The following is an 18,141-nucleotide window of genomic DNA, read 5'->3' as shown; positions in this document are numbered from 1 at the left end:
AACAAGCAAATTATTTGTGGAAGTAAGCTATTTTGTTCAAAAATATGTCTGAATTTTGGACTCCTTAGATGGAAGCACCAAAGATCCATGGCTTGAAAATAATCTCAGTGCAGCATTGAGCAGATTACTGTTGTACCTAAGAATAGTAAAATAATGCTATTGTACTATGTAAAAAGAACATATGTACCCTAAAAGTAAGGTTTGTCTTGTTTATCCTGACAGACATTCACACTGGATTCAGAAAATATGAGGGCTCTGATCATTTGAGAGATATCATATGTAATGAAACTTATATAATTTACCAGTCCTTCCTATAGTCTGAGTGAAGTATAGTCGTCCCTTGGTATTCATAGGGGTTTGGTTCCAGGACTTCTTTGGACACCAAAATTCTAGGATGTTCGAGTCCTCTATGTAAAATGGTATGGTACAGTTGGCTTTCTGTATCAGCTGTATTTGATTGAGTCTGTGGATGTGGAACCCGTGGACACAGATTATAATTATCCTCACTACTTCCTTTGCCCTGATTCTGATAGTGAAAATTTGACTTTTTTGAGGAATCCTGAAGTTAGAAAAAGAATATCTTAAAAATTTCAGCAGTATTCTGTTCAGATCTAAATTAAAGAATTAATTGGTATTCTGCTTTATACATTAGCTTCATGAATTTGTTTACTATGAGCACATCAAGTGAATGGCCTCCCTTGTGTATGTTGATGAATGAAGTGTGTGCTGAAATGCAAGGCATAGGCTTATACTAATACAGGCTACTTCTTTTATACTGTTTAACTGATAGTTAAAGTTTTAGGAGGGAATTTTTTTTATTCTCTCTTATTTTTATAATATTATCTTTCTCTGCTTCTCTTTTAGGCCAATCTACTCAAGTATGGCAGAGAAATATTTTATACATGTTTGCTTCTATATACATGTTTGCTTATATTATATATAAATATTATTGAAGTTATAAACAGTATATATAATATATATGTATATATTCCATTCTTTACTGCAATAACTAGAAATGTAGATTCCCTTTATTTGGCAATCTAATGACCCAAAGCAACATTCAAAATAAAGTTAAATCTAGGTAAATGCCCTCCTTTCTCTTCAGTTCAGTTGAAAAGATATCATTGAAACTCTTATGTAATGATATCATTACAGTTGCTATATAAAATCTTTCAAGCCATCCAGACTTGTGGGATGTATTATTCTTTTAATGTTATGGGTTGGGAAAAATTAAGCATAAGGCATTACAGCTGAGTTTCACTACACATTAATTATTTTAATTGACAATTTCTTAAATGAATATCTGATAAATCAGTCTTGCAATTCCTCATGCTTTATGGCATGCTTAACTCAATACAGACACTTAAGAATCACGAGGCTGTAAGAGCTTAATACAGATTTGAGATCATTATAATTAAAATCAGACTCAAACCTCATGCTCAGTTCTAAGTCTTTTCATCTTTTTTTTTTGGAAGATACCTTGAATTTAATATTATAACAAGAATAAGCAGAATATATAATCAAGCCAAGCATCTTCAATATGTTGAGAAAAAAAATGTTTCGTCTCCAGGGTGCAACATTAAAAACTGCCTTTCTGTATAAATAATCCTCATCCCTTAGAATTTTTTAAAGACATCAGTTCCCTCCTGGTCGCTGCCATGAAGACAAAGAATGCCTTAATGATTCTATTGAGGTTATCATTAAAATAAAAGAAGATTTGGAGACATCAGCTATAAATCACTATAAAATGGCCTGTGGGTAACCCTTGACACAACTCATTTGAAATAAACCTGGGATGGAGTCATAGCCTTTGGTCAAGCCAGTAGGTGAGCTAAAGGTCTTTGCCAACCTGTGCTTCATTTCTTGCAATATTAGTTCCTCTCTAAATGAATGGACAGCATTTGGATATATAAATAAATTGACATATGTTTTATGTTGAAACAAGTCAACTTAAATAACAGTGTTGAGGATGTTTATGCATTTATTTGAAATATTTACTCTTTTGTAAAAAGAATATAATTTAGTTATATGAATATGTTTGGAATTTACTTATAGCTATTTTGTTAAAATATTTAATGATTTGATATTGTAAACTTTTTGCAAGAACCCAGATTAATATTACCTAAATTAAGCTCATAATGGCATCTATCATAATGTGATATAAGAATTTCTTCAGAATTATGAAGAAATTGCAAGAGTTCAGCTATTAGTCTGATTCTTCGAAGAAGTTATTGTTAACAACTTTTTCCCTGTTGGCATTTAGCTAATAAAGATGCAACTCTGAAAAGTAGCCTAGACTTACAGGCCAGTAACTTGAATTTGAGTCCCAAGCTTCATAAAGTGATGGCTGTTGATAAATCTTTGAATAACTCTAACTTCAATTTCTTTGCCTGTGAAGTAAGATTGATAATGCCTCACACTCTTGCTGGGAGACTTAAAGTAAAATAAGACAAAATATATGAGGATGTTTTTGTAACATAAAGTTTAGATGTCAGGGTGTAAATTGAATAATATTAGAAAAGCAGGATTTAAAATGAACAGATATAAAAGTATTCAACTTATTTTTAAAATTTATTAGTATTTGGATTACTAAACTTACTAAACTTTTATATGTTTTGTAATATTTAACTGATTCTCCCTAAAGACATATGTAATAATAGTGTAAGACTTATTAGCATTTATTTCTTTTTTGAAAGCTCTCTCTCTTGGTGACAAAATTGCATTATAAAGTCAGCATTTCTTTTGGCCTGAGGAGAAGTTCTCAGGTAAAAATCGCATAATTTTTGTGTTCCATTGGCATGTACTATGGCTTTTGTTTTATTCACTCTCTAATAGATTAATTATGAGAAAAGGAAAAAATACTTTGTCAATAACAATTGGAAAGTAATTGCTTTGGATGAATATCTTAAAGAAGGGAAAATAATTATTTCTAGTAAAAAATCATCTAATCCAAAATAGCAAATTTTATATTACTTAATGTTTTAAAGGCTCATGCCCTTGACACCTTTTTGTATTTTCAGACTCTTCAGAAAAAGGTGTCAGGATCAACAAAATAAGGAAATTATAACCTTCTGAAAAGTTCTGAAAATTTCATTTAAATTAAACATCTGACATCCAAAATCCACATCCCAGCCCTAGACTAGTGAATCAGTCACATTGTGACAAAGTTTAAATAAAATACAGACTTTTTTCAGAACTTTCATGACACTCTTTGAGATTAATCACAATCATATTTCTTTTAATACAGTTGGCCTTTAAATAACATGGGTTTGAACTGCATGGGTCCACTCACATGAAGGTTTTTGTTTTTTTTTTTTAACAAATATATTGGGAAAGTTTTTTGAAGATTTGTGACAATCTGAAAAGATTTGCAGACAAACTGCATAACGTAGAAATATAGAAAAAATAAGAAAAAGTTAGGTATGTCATGAATGCATAAAAATATGTGTATAGCATGCAAATATGTATTAATCATTTTTGTATGGTACTTGTAAGGCTTCCAGTCAACCTTAGGCTATTTGCAGTTAAGTTTTGGAAGAGTCAAAGGTCATGCTTATATTTTTGATTGTGCAAGGGGGTCACTGCCCCAGACTTATAAGTTGTTCAAGAGTCAGCTAACTGTATTAAAATCTTCTAGCAACTTACAAGGGTTTCCCTGTAGCTCAGATGGTAAAGAATCTGCCCGCTATGCAGGAGACCTAGGTTTGATCCCTGGGTCAGGAAGATCCTCTGGAGAAGGGAATGACAATCCATTCCCTCTGGAGAAGGGTAAGGCAACTTACATAGCCTCAAACTGTTGTGTCATTCATTGTCTGTATACTGCTTCACCAAATGAAATATAAATTCCTTCTCCCCCATGACTAGCACCATAGGGGATAATGTCTAAAAAAGATGCTTGTGGGACAAATTAAAGACTAAACCTATCACATGACAAAAAAAAAAATGACACCAGGACAAATGGGACAACTCTTCTAAATCTATATTCAGAAAGGAAGATCATGAATATTACTCTCATGGGTGAAAATTAGTTTGGGTTAAAACAGATGGAAGTGAGAGAAATGAGTTTTGCATTTATGTTTTATTTTTACTTATCTTTGGAGTTTGTACCCATTGTATTCCATGACTGCCCCTTTGTTATCTGTCTGCACTGAACGAAGTGAAGAGTTGTCATTTGGATGCACTAATCTAGTAAAGTTCCAAGTCCAGTTAACAGGAAACCTCTCACTAAGGAGTTCCTAACAATGATTCTGTTAGCTGACATCTCTGAGTAGAAACCAGTGGCTCCCAGAGGCTTCAACCCTAAGGGGGAAAGCAAGAACAGGCAGAAGTGTTCTGAAGACTGGAAAGAACTCGGCAGTGAAGAATTCATTTGAAAAGATTCAAATGTTAAGGGATACCTCATGGTGGTACATATGCTCCTATTTTCTTATTCACTAGTCAAAATGATGTTCACAATGCATGTAGATGTAAAAAATTATTAAAACACTTTATGAAAAAAATAGAAAGAAACAGAATTTGAGTTACTGAGTAATCTTAACTGTACATTTTAATTAATATTTATTAGTTAATATTTAGTATTTCTCTATTCAAACTATATGTGGATAATAAAAGACAATATACTCATGCCTACCTGCAAGAAAGTTGTTCTGTAGAGTGTGAGTAGTCAGCTAATCCATAAAGATCCTTTTAAAGTCTAAAGTCTTCTTAAACTATTTAAAATCTGATTATTTTGCCATCAACACTTCAGGAAAACAACTAACAATAAAATGAAACACAGTGGTATGACTGTTACAGTCACTAATAACAAGGTGTTACCTTAGTCTTCCCTAGCCTTTGCTTTGCCTCCTTCATCTTCAAACCTGTCACACACACACATACTCATACACACAGAAACCCACACTTGTGCATGTCCGTCTCCAAGATTCTGAGCCTTAGACAATTTGACCCTCTTTCAAGTCTCCCCAGAATACACTAATATGCTGATTAACTGTATTAAACATGAAGTGGTCAGTCATAGTGGGGTCTCCAGACTGCTGGGGATTTCAGCCCATTAGAACCTATACGTGCATGTAGGGGAATTAGAAATGAGATCTTTGATCTAATTAGTTAGAGTTCTTATTAAATGTCTTCTGTATGATTGTGCCTTCTATTTCTTCTCATTTTTTCTCCTGGGTTGGCTGTTTAAAGATGATCTATCTGCTTATAACCAGACCAAACTTCTCCCAGGTATTTTTCGGTCCCTAGATTGAATGTCTAGATATTTTTAAAGGAATTTTTTAGCCCTCTGAGGATCTTCTAAGTATTTCATTTTGTTTTGTTCAAGATCCACGCATTCTTTTCACATTTTTATGAGGGTTTCCCCCTCTGAATAACAGGCCTCCGTGTGATTATTTACCGCTCCATCTCCAGTGGCTCAGTGAAGATTTCACCTGCACTGCTGGAGAGACAGGACACGTGGGTTCTATCCCGGAGTCAGGAAAATCCCCTGGAGAAGGAAATGGCAACTCACTCCAGTATCTTGCCTAGAGAATCCCATGGACAGAGGAGCCTGGTGGGCTAGAGTCCACAGGGTTTCAAAGAGTCAGACACAGCTAAACACACACACACACACACACACACACACACACACACACGCGACCTCAGTGAGACAAAGAGTCTATACTCATTTGTATTGGTGTTGTTTATATTGTTCTGCTCTACTTTTTAATCCTTCTGTAGATTCAGGTGGAAAGGTTGGTTTTGTAATTCAGGTATAGGTTTGAAGTACCATTCCCATCATAGAGGTGGTAATAGAATTTGATCAGCTATGGCTTCCATTCCCTTAATTTTAATGTGTGAATCTGAATTACTCTAAGAGCTTCTGCTATTTTGTGTGTGAATCCATGCCATCATTTGATAACTTTGCAGTTCTTAATTTTTTTCACATATCTCCAAGTGGAACTAACAGAAATGTAACAGTGACAAATGCTCTCTAGTTATTAGTTTAAGGGCTGGTTAGGTGGTGTCAGGAAAACATTTAATTCTTCCTTTTCATGGAATGGTCAACCCTTTAATTTCTCTAAGAGCATTTTTAAAAGCTTTTGGAGATTTATATTTAGAGGTTAATAAGAGAGGACTGGTATGCTTGTTAACATCAACTCATTGCTCTGTGCTTTCCTTTAGCCTCTTGGTAGAAGAACTGTTAATCATTTTTAAAAAATAATAGCAATCAACCTCATGTAATAAACACCAAAGGATGAATTAACGATTATTATAAGAACTTGGAACTGTGTAGGGACACGAGGTTAGCCAAGGTTAAATCTGAAACACCATATATTTTATACTCTTTTGTGTTATAACTGTTCTCATCAAATATTGTTGTTGACACTTGTATTCCTCCTGTTGCTCTTCTTTTCAAATAGTTCAAAAAATTTACTCAGTGGTATTTCTGTGAGTGGGCTTTCATTTGGTATTGTGAGCTAAAGATTTTCCCATATGACATTCTTCTAAGTAATGTACAGAAACTATTTGTACAGTTTATTTTTAGAATGTTTTGAAGCTAAAAAGTAGCAGTCAGAAAGTTAATCTAAAATAAAATTTAGGTAATCTAAAATTTAAATGATGATCATTGGATCATCGAAAAAGCAAGAGAGTTCCAGAAAAACATCTACTTCTGCTTTATTGACTATAACAAAGCTTTTGACTGTGTGGATCACAATAATTTGTGGAAAATTCTGAAAGAGATGGGAATACCAGACCACTTGACCTGCCTCTTGGGAAACCTGTATGCAGGTCAGGAAGCAACAGTTCGAACTGGACATGGAACAACAGACTGGTTCCAAATAGGAAAAGGAGTACATCAAGGCTGCATATTGTCACCCTGCTTATTTAACTTATATGCAGAGTACTTCATGAGAAACACTGGGCTGGAGGAAGCACAAGCTGGAATCAAAGTTGCCAGGAGAAATGTCAATAACCTCAGATATGCAGATGACACCACCCTCATGGCAGAAAGCAAAGAAGAACTAAGGAGCCTCTTGATGAAAGTGAAAGAGTAGAGTGAAAAAGTTGGCTTAAAACTCAACCTTCAGAAAACTAAGATCATGGCATCTGGTCCTATCACTTCATGGGAAATAGATGGGGAAACAATGGAAACAGTGACAGACTTTATTTTGGGGGCTCCAAAATCCCTGCAGATGGTGACTGCAGCCATGAAATAAAAGACACTTGCTCCTTGGAAGAAACCTATGACCAACCTAGACAGCATATGAAAAGCAGAGACATTAATTTGCCAACAAAGGTCCATCTAGTCAAAGCTATGGTTTTTCCAGTAGTCATGTATGGATGTGAGAGTTGGACTATAAAGAAAGCTTAGTGCCAAAGAATTGATGGTTTTGAACTGTGGTGTTGGAGGAGACTCTTGAGAGTCCCTTGGACTGCAAGGATATGCAACCAGTCTATCCTAAAGGAAATCAATGCTCAATATTCATTGGAAGGACTGATGCTGAAGCTGAAACTCCAATACTTTGGCCACCTGATGCAAAGAACTGACTCATTGGAAAAGACCCTGATGCTGGAAAAGATCGAAGGCGGGAGGAGAAGGGGACTACGGCAGATGAGTTGGTTGGATGGCATCACTGACTCAATGGACATGAGTTTGAGTAAACTCCGGGAGTTGGCAGTGGACACTACTTCACAAAATACCCCCAAATTTAGTGACTTTAGACAATAAACACTTAACCTCAGATGGTTTCTATGGGTCATGAATTTGAGAGTAGCTCACTTGGTTCAATCTAGCTAAGAGTCTCATGTGATTGCAGCCAAGGTGTCAACTGAAGTTAGTAATTTGAAAGCTTGTCTGGTACTAGTATATCCACTGGGGTTACAGTCACTTGAAAACTTGACTTCTCCTGGTTATGTCCGCTTCCGAAGTGGCTCACTCACATGCCCAACATGTAAGTACTGGTTATTGGTGGGAGGCCTCAGTTCCTTGCCAGGTGGGCCCCTCCATTGGTTAAGTATCCTCCCATCATGACACTGACTTCCACCTAAGGGTGACTTTGTCCCTGAAGACTCATTTGACAGTGTATGGAGGTGTTTTTGGTCACACTGCAACTTTGGTTGGGGCACTAGAAATATCTACTGGTAGAGGCCAAGCATACTGCTAAACATTCTGCAATATACAGTCATTCACAACAAAGAATCACTCAGTCAAAAATCAATAGTGCTGAAGTTGAGAAACCCTGTCCCAAAGCAAGCAGTCAAGAAAGAGGAAGATTGAAGCTGTGATGTCTTTTATGACCTAACCTCAGGAGTCAAACCGTCATTTCTGCAATATCCTGTTGGTTATATAGATCAGTCCTCTTCATTGTGGGAGGGGACTACATAGGAGCATAAATACCAGGAGGCAAGAATTATTTGGGGCCATCTTGGATGCTTTCTCCTTAGAAGGAAAGCTATGACAAACAGACAGTATAGTAAAAAGCAGAGACAGACATCACTTTGCAGATAAAGATCCATATAGTCAAAGTTATAGTTTTTCCAGTAGTCTTGTACGGATATGACAGTTGGACCATAAAGAAGGCTGAGTACCAAAGAATTGATGCTTCTGAATTGTGATGCTGGAGAAGACTCTTGAGAATCCCTTGGACTGCCAGGAGATCAAACCAGTCCATCCTAAAGGAAATCAAGCCTGAATATTCATTGGAAGGACTGATGCTGAAGCTGAAACATCAATACTTTGGCCACCTGATTCAAAGAGCAGACTGAAAGAAACACTGATGCTGGGAAAGATAGAAAGCAAGAGGAGAAGAGAATGGGAGAGGATGAAATGGTTAGATATCATCACCAACTCAATGGACGTGAATTTGAGCAAACTCTGGGAGATAGTAGAGGACAGAGGAGCCTGGCATGCTACCGCCCATGGGGTCACAAAGAGTGGAACACAACTTAGTGACTGCACAACAAGAAGAATATCTTGGAGGCTAGCTATCACAGAAAAACTGTGTGTGTAAAAAGAATGGCATCTTTTTGGTTTAGGAATTTCAAAGAAGTTTTTTAATTAGAAAAAGTAGTGAAATATTACTAATATTCCAGAAGCCACAATCTTTCCTCTCTTGTTTTCAAATGTATGTGTAGGTGTATTTTGGGGTATAATTTACACTTTTGAGGCTTTAAATCAATAAAGTCAGAAAACAAGGAAAATAAATCTATTAAAGTATTTTCAGGGAAAGAACAGAGGACATATTAAACAACAAATTAGATGATGCATACGATTTGAATACCTTTAAATTAATTAAGGGCCAACAGTGTAAATGGAAACACAATGCGTAATTACCACATTGAAGCAAATGTCCCCCAACTACACTGCTAGCATCCACTTTTAAAAGAAGCAGGTGCACATTAAGCAAAAGTGTAAAATGGCAAAATGAGGAAGCCAAATGAGAAGCTAGAACATATTACCCTCAGCTAAATAACTTAAGACTTGAATTTAAATGGCAATAAAGTCTAATGATAGCATTAAGACAGCAAAAGCATACCTATCAGAGAATTCGTGGAGCGCTCTCTGTCTGGCTAACAAGGCATCTTGCAGTCTGGAAGTGCAATAGCAAGGGTGTGTTCATGAAAAGGACTTAAGAAGTAAGATGCTCTCTAAAATGAGGCCTTGATTTTTAGGTACCAGGAAGTTACTAGTTAAATTTGGCATTGGAGTGGCCACCTGATTAGGATTCTTAATTCTTCATATGCTAAGAAAATAATTTTAAGATTGTTAAAATTAGTTTTATATTATATTAATTTAGTTGACTCTCTCACACTTAAATGTAAACCATTTCTCATCTAAATTCTCTATGAAGGAAAAAGGCAGGAAACACCAGTCTTTTTTGGAGAGATCATATTTGTTTTGTTTTCGTCTCTAATGTTTACTGCTTTTTTCTACTAAACTGTAGGGAGAAAATGCCTTATGTGGGCGCAAAAGGTGAAAGAGGGCTCTTACAGTGAATAATAAAAATAGAAGAAAAAGATGAAGTAAACACAAGCTAAGGAAGAGAGGTGTGGCCACAGCACACATTATGCATTTCAGTCTGTCATGTAGCTTCCATGCTTATTTTAATGTGATTATTTCATCAGAGAGGATAATAGCAGCATCATGATTAATTTTGCAATATGTTTCATGAATGCTTCTGTTCCTCCCCGTATGTTAGTACCACTACTTCCTTCACGTGAGTGTTGATGATAGGTATGAGAATGATTTTCAAATTGTGCACAGCAGGTAGCCTGATAGTATATATATATATACATATGTGTGTGTGTGTGTATATATATATATACATATGTGTGTGTGTGTGTATATATATATATATAATATATATAAAATCTTTGCATGGCTGTTAGAGAATCAAAGTATATTTATAAATGAAAGTGCTAGTCACTTAGTCATGCCTGATTTTGTGTGACTCCATGAACTGTAGCCCACCAGGCTCCTCTGTCCATGGAATTCTCCAGGCAAAAATACTGGTGTGGGTAGCCATTCCCTTCTCCAGGGGATCTTCCCAACCCAAGGATCAAACCACGTCTCCTACATTGCAGGCAGATTCTTTAGGGTCTGATAAACCAGGGCAGCCCCGTTTATACAGCATATTAAATCCACTGACAAACTGTCCTTAAAGAATTCATTTTAAGTAAGACTTAGTTCCACATACTTCTATACCCAGGGCTTGAATAAAAAGTAAGCACACCTCTTTACATCTTTATTGCTGGACACACAAAGCAAAAGCTTCAAAGCCACATGCCTAGATGTCAAGTTATGTGCAGTTTTTAATGCCCAACATAAAATACCCATTGCTATATAGTTGAAGTTCCATTTAATAAATAATGAATCAATGGATGGATGATTAGGTAAGTGTATATGGTCTTGTTCTTTGTCGTCAGAGTGCTATAAATTTGTTAACTACCAAAAAAATGTTTGATTTTCAATAACTACTTTAGTTAAATATTTAGGGAAGTGATTTGGAGACAAGTGTGATATGACATGAATTACATCATCAAATAGATAATGAGAAGAGAAAGTATATAAAGATGAAATTTTCATTCTGGAGAATATAATCATGAGCACATCCTTAATGGTGCATCTTGTGGTCCAGGTTCCCACATGTTGGTAGAGATCTATGTTGTGAAGGACAAGAGTACAAATAGGAAGAAAGGAGTAGACTTCTTCAGGATACTGGTACCCCTGTTCTCTAGTTCTCTATTAAAATTCCTTAGCAAAAACATGAAGGAAGGCTCAGGAGTATGGAGAAAGAAATAACCCTCCAGGATTCTGGAGAATGATTTTTCTTTGATAAATTATTTTATTTCTGTAACAGATTTGGTCTTTGCACATTACAGAATTATGAATATTATGCAGTTGTCATATAGTAACATGTGTTTTTCTAGAATGGACTTTTTAAAAGCATTTCAGAATTGTATTTGTTCATTTATTTTTGCCTGTGCTCAGTCTTCATTGCTGTGTGGGCTTTTCTGTAGTTGTGGCGAGCAGAGGCTACTCTCTACTTGCAGTGCGCAGGCTTCTCATTGTGGCAGCTTCTCTTGTTGCAGAGCATGCGCGTTAGGGCATGTGGGCTTCCATAGTTGCAGCATGCCGGCTCAGTAGTGGTGCCTCGTGGGCTCCAGAGCACAGGCACAATATCTCTGATGCACAGGCTTAGTTGCTCCATGGCATATGGGATCTTCCTGGACCAGGGATTGAACCCTTGTCTCCTATATTGGCAGGTGGATTTTTTACCTCTGAGCCACAAGAGAAGACCCTGGAATAAACTTAAGATTTGAAAACCAAATGAATATGTATTACCTTTATATAGTTATTTTACAGTGTGTGTTAAGTTTCTGAGGAAATGGTCGCTGCATTAATGATCATAATTGATATTTCTTCAGTGCATCTAAGGCAATATATTTGTGTTCTTTTCTTTATCTAATTTATAATTTATAGGTATGGGAGCTTTTCATTGGCTGGGATACAAATTCATTAGAATCTCTGCAATATCTCTAGTACTGTAACCACAAGCGATGTTAAGTGAAATGTTTGCTTTCAGACAACTCATAAGAGCTGTAAGTGGGCCATTCCTGAACTATATGTTTTTTGGATTGTCCTTGTTTTGCATTCTATCCTAGACAGCTAAGATTTAATAATTCCTCATTCAGGGAATTTAAACTCATGAATAGGTCCCTAAAACTTGTATTTGGATGTACGAAACAGTATTCTCTTGCACGTTATTGTATGAATTGTTATATTTTCTGCCGTATTATGCATGAACACTTGGTATTTTTCACAAAGAATAGACTAATGTAACAAGTCTTTAGTATTACTGAGGGAAAGTTTTGGTGCTATATGGTGTAGTGAACAGAGAAGCATTTAAAAATCACCAAAACAAGTTAACAACTTGTGCTTCAACTTTTAAACTATATATATAAAGTCCCAAATGTGTGTGTTAGTTCATTTTATTGCATGTATACTGAACTTTATGTGGTTTATTATGTGATAGAATTATATGGTTTAGGGCTGAATTCCAGAAATTATATTTCATCAGCATCTCTTTAAGTTTAAATTCATCATGTAAATGAAAAGGGTATTGTATGTTGAGTCCAAAAACCTGGGTTTCATTAGACCTTTCTGAGCCTTCGTTTCCTTTCTGAAGTTATTAATCACTTCACAGTATTAAATATTAAGTAAATGATTTGAAATATTTATAGTGAATTGCATAACTATGTAGCATACTACCTTTAGTTGGTTAAGACGTGCTTGCTTTAGCCACACATTTAAAAGCTTAAATGCTTGCCTTATAATTTCATGTACAAGTTTAGCGCTATTCAACAGCAACATAGCGAATAGTTCTTGTTAACTATTACTTTGTGTATAAATGATAAAAGTATGAAATATGCTATTCCCAAAACTTTCAACTGGCAACCACATTCAACAGTTGGACAAGTATTAATAATTAAAAGGAACTTACTTTCCTCACTGCCTGATGGTTTACTTTCATATAAATGCCATCTTTTCCAGTGCTTTCCTAACCTTCAAAATAACTAACATTATTTTATATGTAAACTAATTATTTATAATTTTAAATATGTTTTATTTGTGAAGAATAGTGGTTAATCATGCGATGTTTTCATGTTTCTCCTAAATGATAAGATAGCGCAAATGAAAAATAACAGAGAAAAGCCTTACTTTTGGCATTTATGGTGCATATTTGTAATTATGTGAATGCACATCATAAATAGTCCACCTCCATTTTATAGTTGTGGTTTTTAAATTTTCATCTAGTCAAGTAAAAAATAATTAATAGAAAATGGAAAACTACTGTAATTTTTGTATTCTTCATGAATAATGGGTATTTGGTATAATAGCTCAGTAGTAAATTATTAAAAGATCCAAGTTGTGAAACAATATCATACAATGAGTCAAAAATTATTTATATAGTTACCAGAATAAGGATCAGGCTTGTGGATTCTTATATACCATTAGCCTGGTCATACAACGAAGGAGAAGGAGAGGCAATTTTGAATGATATATCTATCAGCTTTGGAGCTGTCAACCTCTATTATGTTCTTGGGACTTTGCACTTTTTGGCTTTCAGACATCTGAGGTGCCTTGAATGCAGGAGAATATTAAGATTTCCAGCAGGTCTCTTGCTGTCATCAGTGCTTTTGGTAGTTTTTTTAGTATGCGCTTATAATGGTTAGTGCTTAAAGCTAAGCATATGACATTTCACCCCATCAGCACCCATGTCTGCATCATCTTCATGAACACCACTTCTTCCCAGTACACACACTCAGACTTAGCTTCCCCTGTGTTCGTAGATCTCTGTTGCCCCTCTGAGAATATGTTCCTTCCTTTCTGCACAATCAAGTGAAACAGCCACCTTTAATTTCTCCCAAGTATCCCCTCAAGGGCTTCCCTTGTGGCTCAGCTGGTAAAGAATCCGCCTGCAGTGCGGGAGACCTGGGTTCGATCCCTGGGTTGGGAAGATCCCCTGGAGAAGGGAAATGTCACCCACTGCAGTATTCTGGCCTGGAGAATTCTATGGACTGTATTGTTCATGGGGTCCCAAAGAGTTGGAAAGAGCTGAGTGACTTTCACTTTCACTTTCATCCCCTCAAAACTTTTGCAAGAGCTATGATGCTGTCAAAAGAGGTTTCAGACTACCATGACAAAAGCCAGTAGTTTCATGCAGACACTAGCAAACAGGTACAACTTTTATAAGGGGAAAAGTGCCTTCAATATTTACAGTTGCATAATGGAAGCCACATCTCTTTATGTCTCCTACCTTGACAGGCGGGTTCTTTACAATTGGCACCACCTGGAAAGCCCCAGTAAATAGTTGATAAAACTCTGGTATGATAGGATTTTTAGGCTGAATAACAGAAAATCTGAATTCTAATCCATAATGACCCATGGAATCTCAGCATCATTTAGTTTTTTATGCATATACATGTTGTCATTTTGTATTATTAGCTTACAATATGTTCTGATAACATTTTAAAGATTGAGATACCATTATGTATTTTTAGTGTTACCCCTTTATACTGAGGAAGGTTTTTGGAGACTTTTGAAACCTCATAAATAAAATTTTTAAATAATCTCCCTTTAACTATGTAAGGTAGTGTCTCTCAAATGGTTGTGTGCATCAGAATCACCTGGGAATGCTTGTTAAAAGATAGGTTGCTGGCGCCTATCCCCAGAGTTTCTAGAATAGAGAATCTGCCTTTCTAGCAAGTTCCCAGGTGGTACTGATGGCACTAGTTCAAAGATCACATTTTGAGAAGTTCTCATCCACACTGGAGTATAGGGGGAAAAGGCACAGTATTCTGGGGATCTGCCATCATGTGTAAGGATTATGACTGACTGACTCACTCACTAAATGTTGAAAGATCTGGGAATGATTTTTGCCCTGTAGTTTTTAAAATATTTCGCTCAAAATTATATATTGAACCAGTCATGGAATTATACTTCCTTCCAAGATTCTATGAATTCATATAAATATGGTATCATGGTCAATAATTTTTTATGCATCTAACATGATCCTAGATTGCCACTTGAATTATCTCATGGGTTTTAAAATAACTGTTATTTTCTCTGAAAAAGAAAACAGAATTGAAAAAAAAGTTCAAGTATGATTTTCCCTAGCCTGTTTCTTAAGTGAGTTTCTTAAGTGACGCTAACCATGGAATCAAATAACAGTAAATTGCTTTTAAAATATAAACTTGAAATATCATATTATGCCATTTTTGTAAAGTGATTTATTTCAATGTTTTGGGTAAATATATACATATCAAATTTTGTGCACATTAATTAATATGTTTCCATGTCACCAGATCACACCATTTGATTCTAAATTGTTCTACTTTCAACAAGTTACCCTATTACTAGTAGACATTTTATGTTCTTGACTCATGAAGATGAAGCTAAGTGGGAACCAAATTTTTGTTCTACAGTAATACATAGGTAGAATTGGAGATTATATAAACAGTAAAATACAAATGACACCATATTGCAATTTTAGAGCACAAAAAAGGAATAACTTTCTTAGTTTGCAATGAAAGAATAATAATATAATGTTAAGGTAATCTGATTCTTTTAGATTGTGGTGGACATTTTAGTGATAATTATACCCATAAATTTTATATTTGAACTTACAAAAAAGCTGATGTGGAAAAGTATAAAATAGAGTGTAAACTATGTACACTTGACCTATTCAAGCAGAGAACAACTGGAAGTCACCTTACATGCTGAGCTGGCCATGTTCTGATCTTCATACCACCATGTAATACACTGTAAGGAAAATCTGGATATTTAAAAATGTAATGCTAAATGTTTAGAACAGTGTTGCATATAAATAAATAATATATGTTAATATAATGCTAATTATGTGTATTTTCATTTTTAGATCAAACCCTAAAGTGTTTCTGTGAAACCTAGGAAAAAAGATTATTTTTTAAGAAAGAAAGTTTTCTTCTTTTTTTGTGTTTAATTTGGAGAACAGTTCTAATCAGAGGTACACACCATTTAACTCCTTCCTCATGGAGGTTCTAGGTACTCGGTCTAAGCACCAGGATCCAAAGATGCTTGGGACTCAATACCTATTCTTTGCAGGTTGAAAAAAAATCTACATTATAGTTTTATGAAAATTATGCACTGTCTCTCAATAAAAGTGAATAGTACAAATAATATCTTTGTTAAGAATATTTTTTACAGGTGGCATCAGTTACATGCTTTCTAGATAGTTGAGTGCACGTGAACTTTCTCTTATACAAAAGGTTTTTCATAATATGTAGTTGAAAGTACCTTTGTTGACAGCTTAACCAAACACTGTAATGTTCAAACCGAATGTTAAGATCACTGATTGGTAGAGTATTTGATGGGAAATGACAGGCATTATACCTATGTTTTTCTAGACATTTTTAATCAGACTTTCCTTATCACAGCTCATGTTCTAATGATCATTGCAGGATGAAGTGGCACAGCCACTGAACCTATCAGCTAAACCCAAGACCTCTGATGGCAAATCACCCACATCACCCACCTCTCCCCATATGCCAGCTCTGAGAATAAACAGTGGGGCGGGCCCCCTCAAAGCCTCTGTCCCAGCATCATTAGCTAGTCCTTCCGCCAGAGTTAGCACAATGGGTAAGTTCTGTTTCTTTTGTTTATGTTGATTTTCTGTTTATGACAATTGAATGAAAGCATCTTTTAATGGCAGATCACGCATAGCCTCTGCATGGCTTTGGTTCCAGAGGAGAATTTCAATATGATGAACTTCACAGGTCTGTTTTAAACGTGAAATTGAAATGTATGACTGAATTCCAAGTGCTAATGCCCCCTTGAAAGTCTAATTGAATTGGTTATGTTTGTTGATATGACTGATGTTCTTAAGTTTATGAAAAAGAGGCCTAACTGGCTAATCACCATGAGCCTTGGTTCCAGATTGTTGTTGTTAGGTGACTTGCCTTTTCAGTCTCTGAAATTTATTTGTATTTGTGTGATGTGTATGAAGTATACATAATGATGAAGTATACATTCTGCCTGGATCATAGTCAGCCATCAGGACGTCGAGTTTTTGTTTTTGTTGTTGTTGTTTTTCAGTTCCATATTTCTTGAGATTTACTTCACTACACCAAAATATTATAAAAAGTTGGTCACTTCATTTCTTCATGATTGTCATTTCAGTAGAGTAAACAAACACGGGAAAATGCTTCTATAAGCTTTTTAAAATTCCAGTAATTTTTATCTTAGTAACTCATAAATTAGACTGTAAATACTTATTTCAACCCTCATTTATTAATGTTTATTATTTGCATGCACTTATGTGGAGTCTGTCACAGAGCAGCCCTCCAGGAGCCAGCGTCCAGTTACGGTGGGGGGAATTATCTGTCTTATAGTTTAAATCAACTGTTGCAAGTGCTCTTCTAGCACCCAGATAACAATCTGTAGTCAAGAAGATGAGAGTATTAGATTCTATTTGGGAAGGATCAAGAATAGACTAATTCAAATGGAGCCTTAAAAAAGATGTATCCCTGGGCATTTTACGCTGTAAGATAGAACCCAGAGTAAAATATCATATTTTTGAGAAATACACTGATTTGACTGAAATATAGAATGAGTGTATAGTGGAAGTTGATCAGAGTTAAAACTGAAAGGGGCAGATGGAGTCTGATGGGATGCTATCCTAAGAAATTTTTTAGTTTTTCTTCAGACAGCAATTTGACCAGAATTTTAAGAAGAGTATTGACAGCAAAGATTAGACTCAGGGAAGTCACTATTTTAGTGGAGGACAAGAGTAAGTTATGCAAGCTAGAAATAACCAATGATACAGCAAAGGAGAGAATAAGTTGAAGAGATATCATTAAAGATTAATTGATGTAACTTATCCACAGTAAAATGTATCTGGTGAGGTTCAAGTTAGAGACAGAGAAGTCTGGGGTTTTGAATTTACAATATAGAAAGGATAATGCTCCTCCACCCCCTGAACTGTGAAAGAGAGGACCAGAGTGGACGTAGGTTGGGATAAGACAAAAATAAGTGTTGAATTTGAAACTTAAGGCATCACTTTAGGTAGAGAAGTTCAGGAGGATGTTGTTAATTAGTAAATCTGGTGTGTGAAAGGG

At 35.5% G+C, this 18,141-nt stretch overlaps 1 protein-coding gene across 18 annotated transcripts in view; it reads left to right on the top strand.

Moving 5' to 3' along the window:
- The window catches only part of SOX5 (SRY-box transcription factor 5), a 1,103,086-nt gene that overhangs the window by 1,037,793 nt on the left and 47,152 nt on the right, over positions 1–18,141 (top strand). For all 18 annotated transcript variants that reach the window (XM_043882232.1, XM_043882231.1, XM_043882225.1 and 15 more), the window contains one exon: positions 16,486–16,663. In XM_043882232.1, coding sequence (XP_043738167.1) covers positions 16,486–16,663 — 178 coding nt within the window. The remainder of the gene's footprint in view (positions 1–16,485; positions 16,664–18,141) is intronic.

Source organism: Cervus elaphus, chromosome 22 (assembly GCF_910594005.1).
Source record: "Cervus elaphus chromosome 22, mCerEla1.1, whole genome shotgun sequence".
In the NCBI taxonomy this organism is placed as follows: Eukaryota; Metazoa; Chordata; class Mammalia; order Artiodactyla; family Cervidae; genus Cervus; species Cervus elaphus.
Note: the sequence above shows the minus strand (reverse complement) of the source record. Positions and strands in the feature narration are given on the sequence as shown.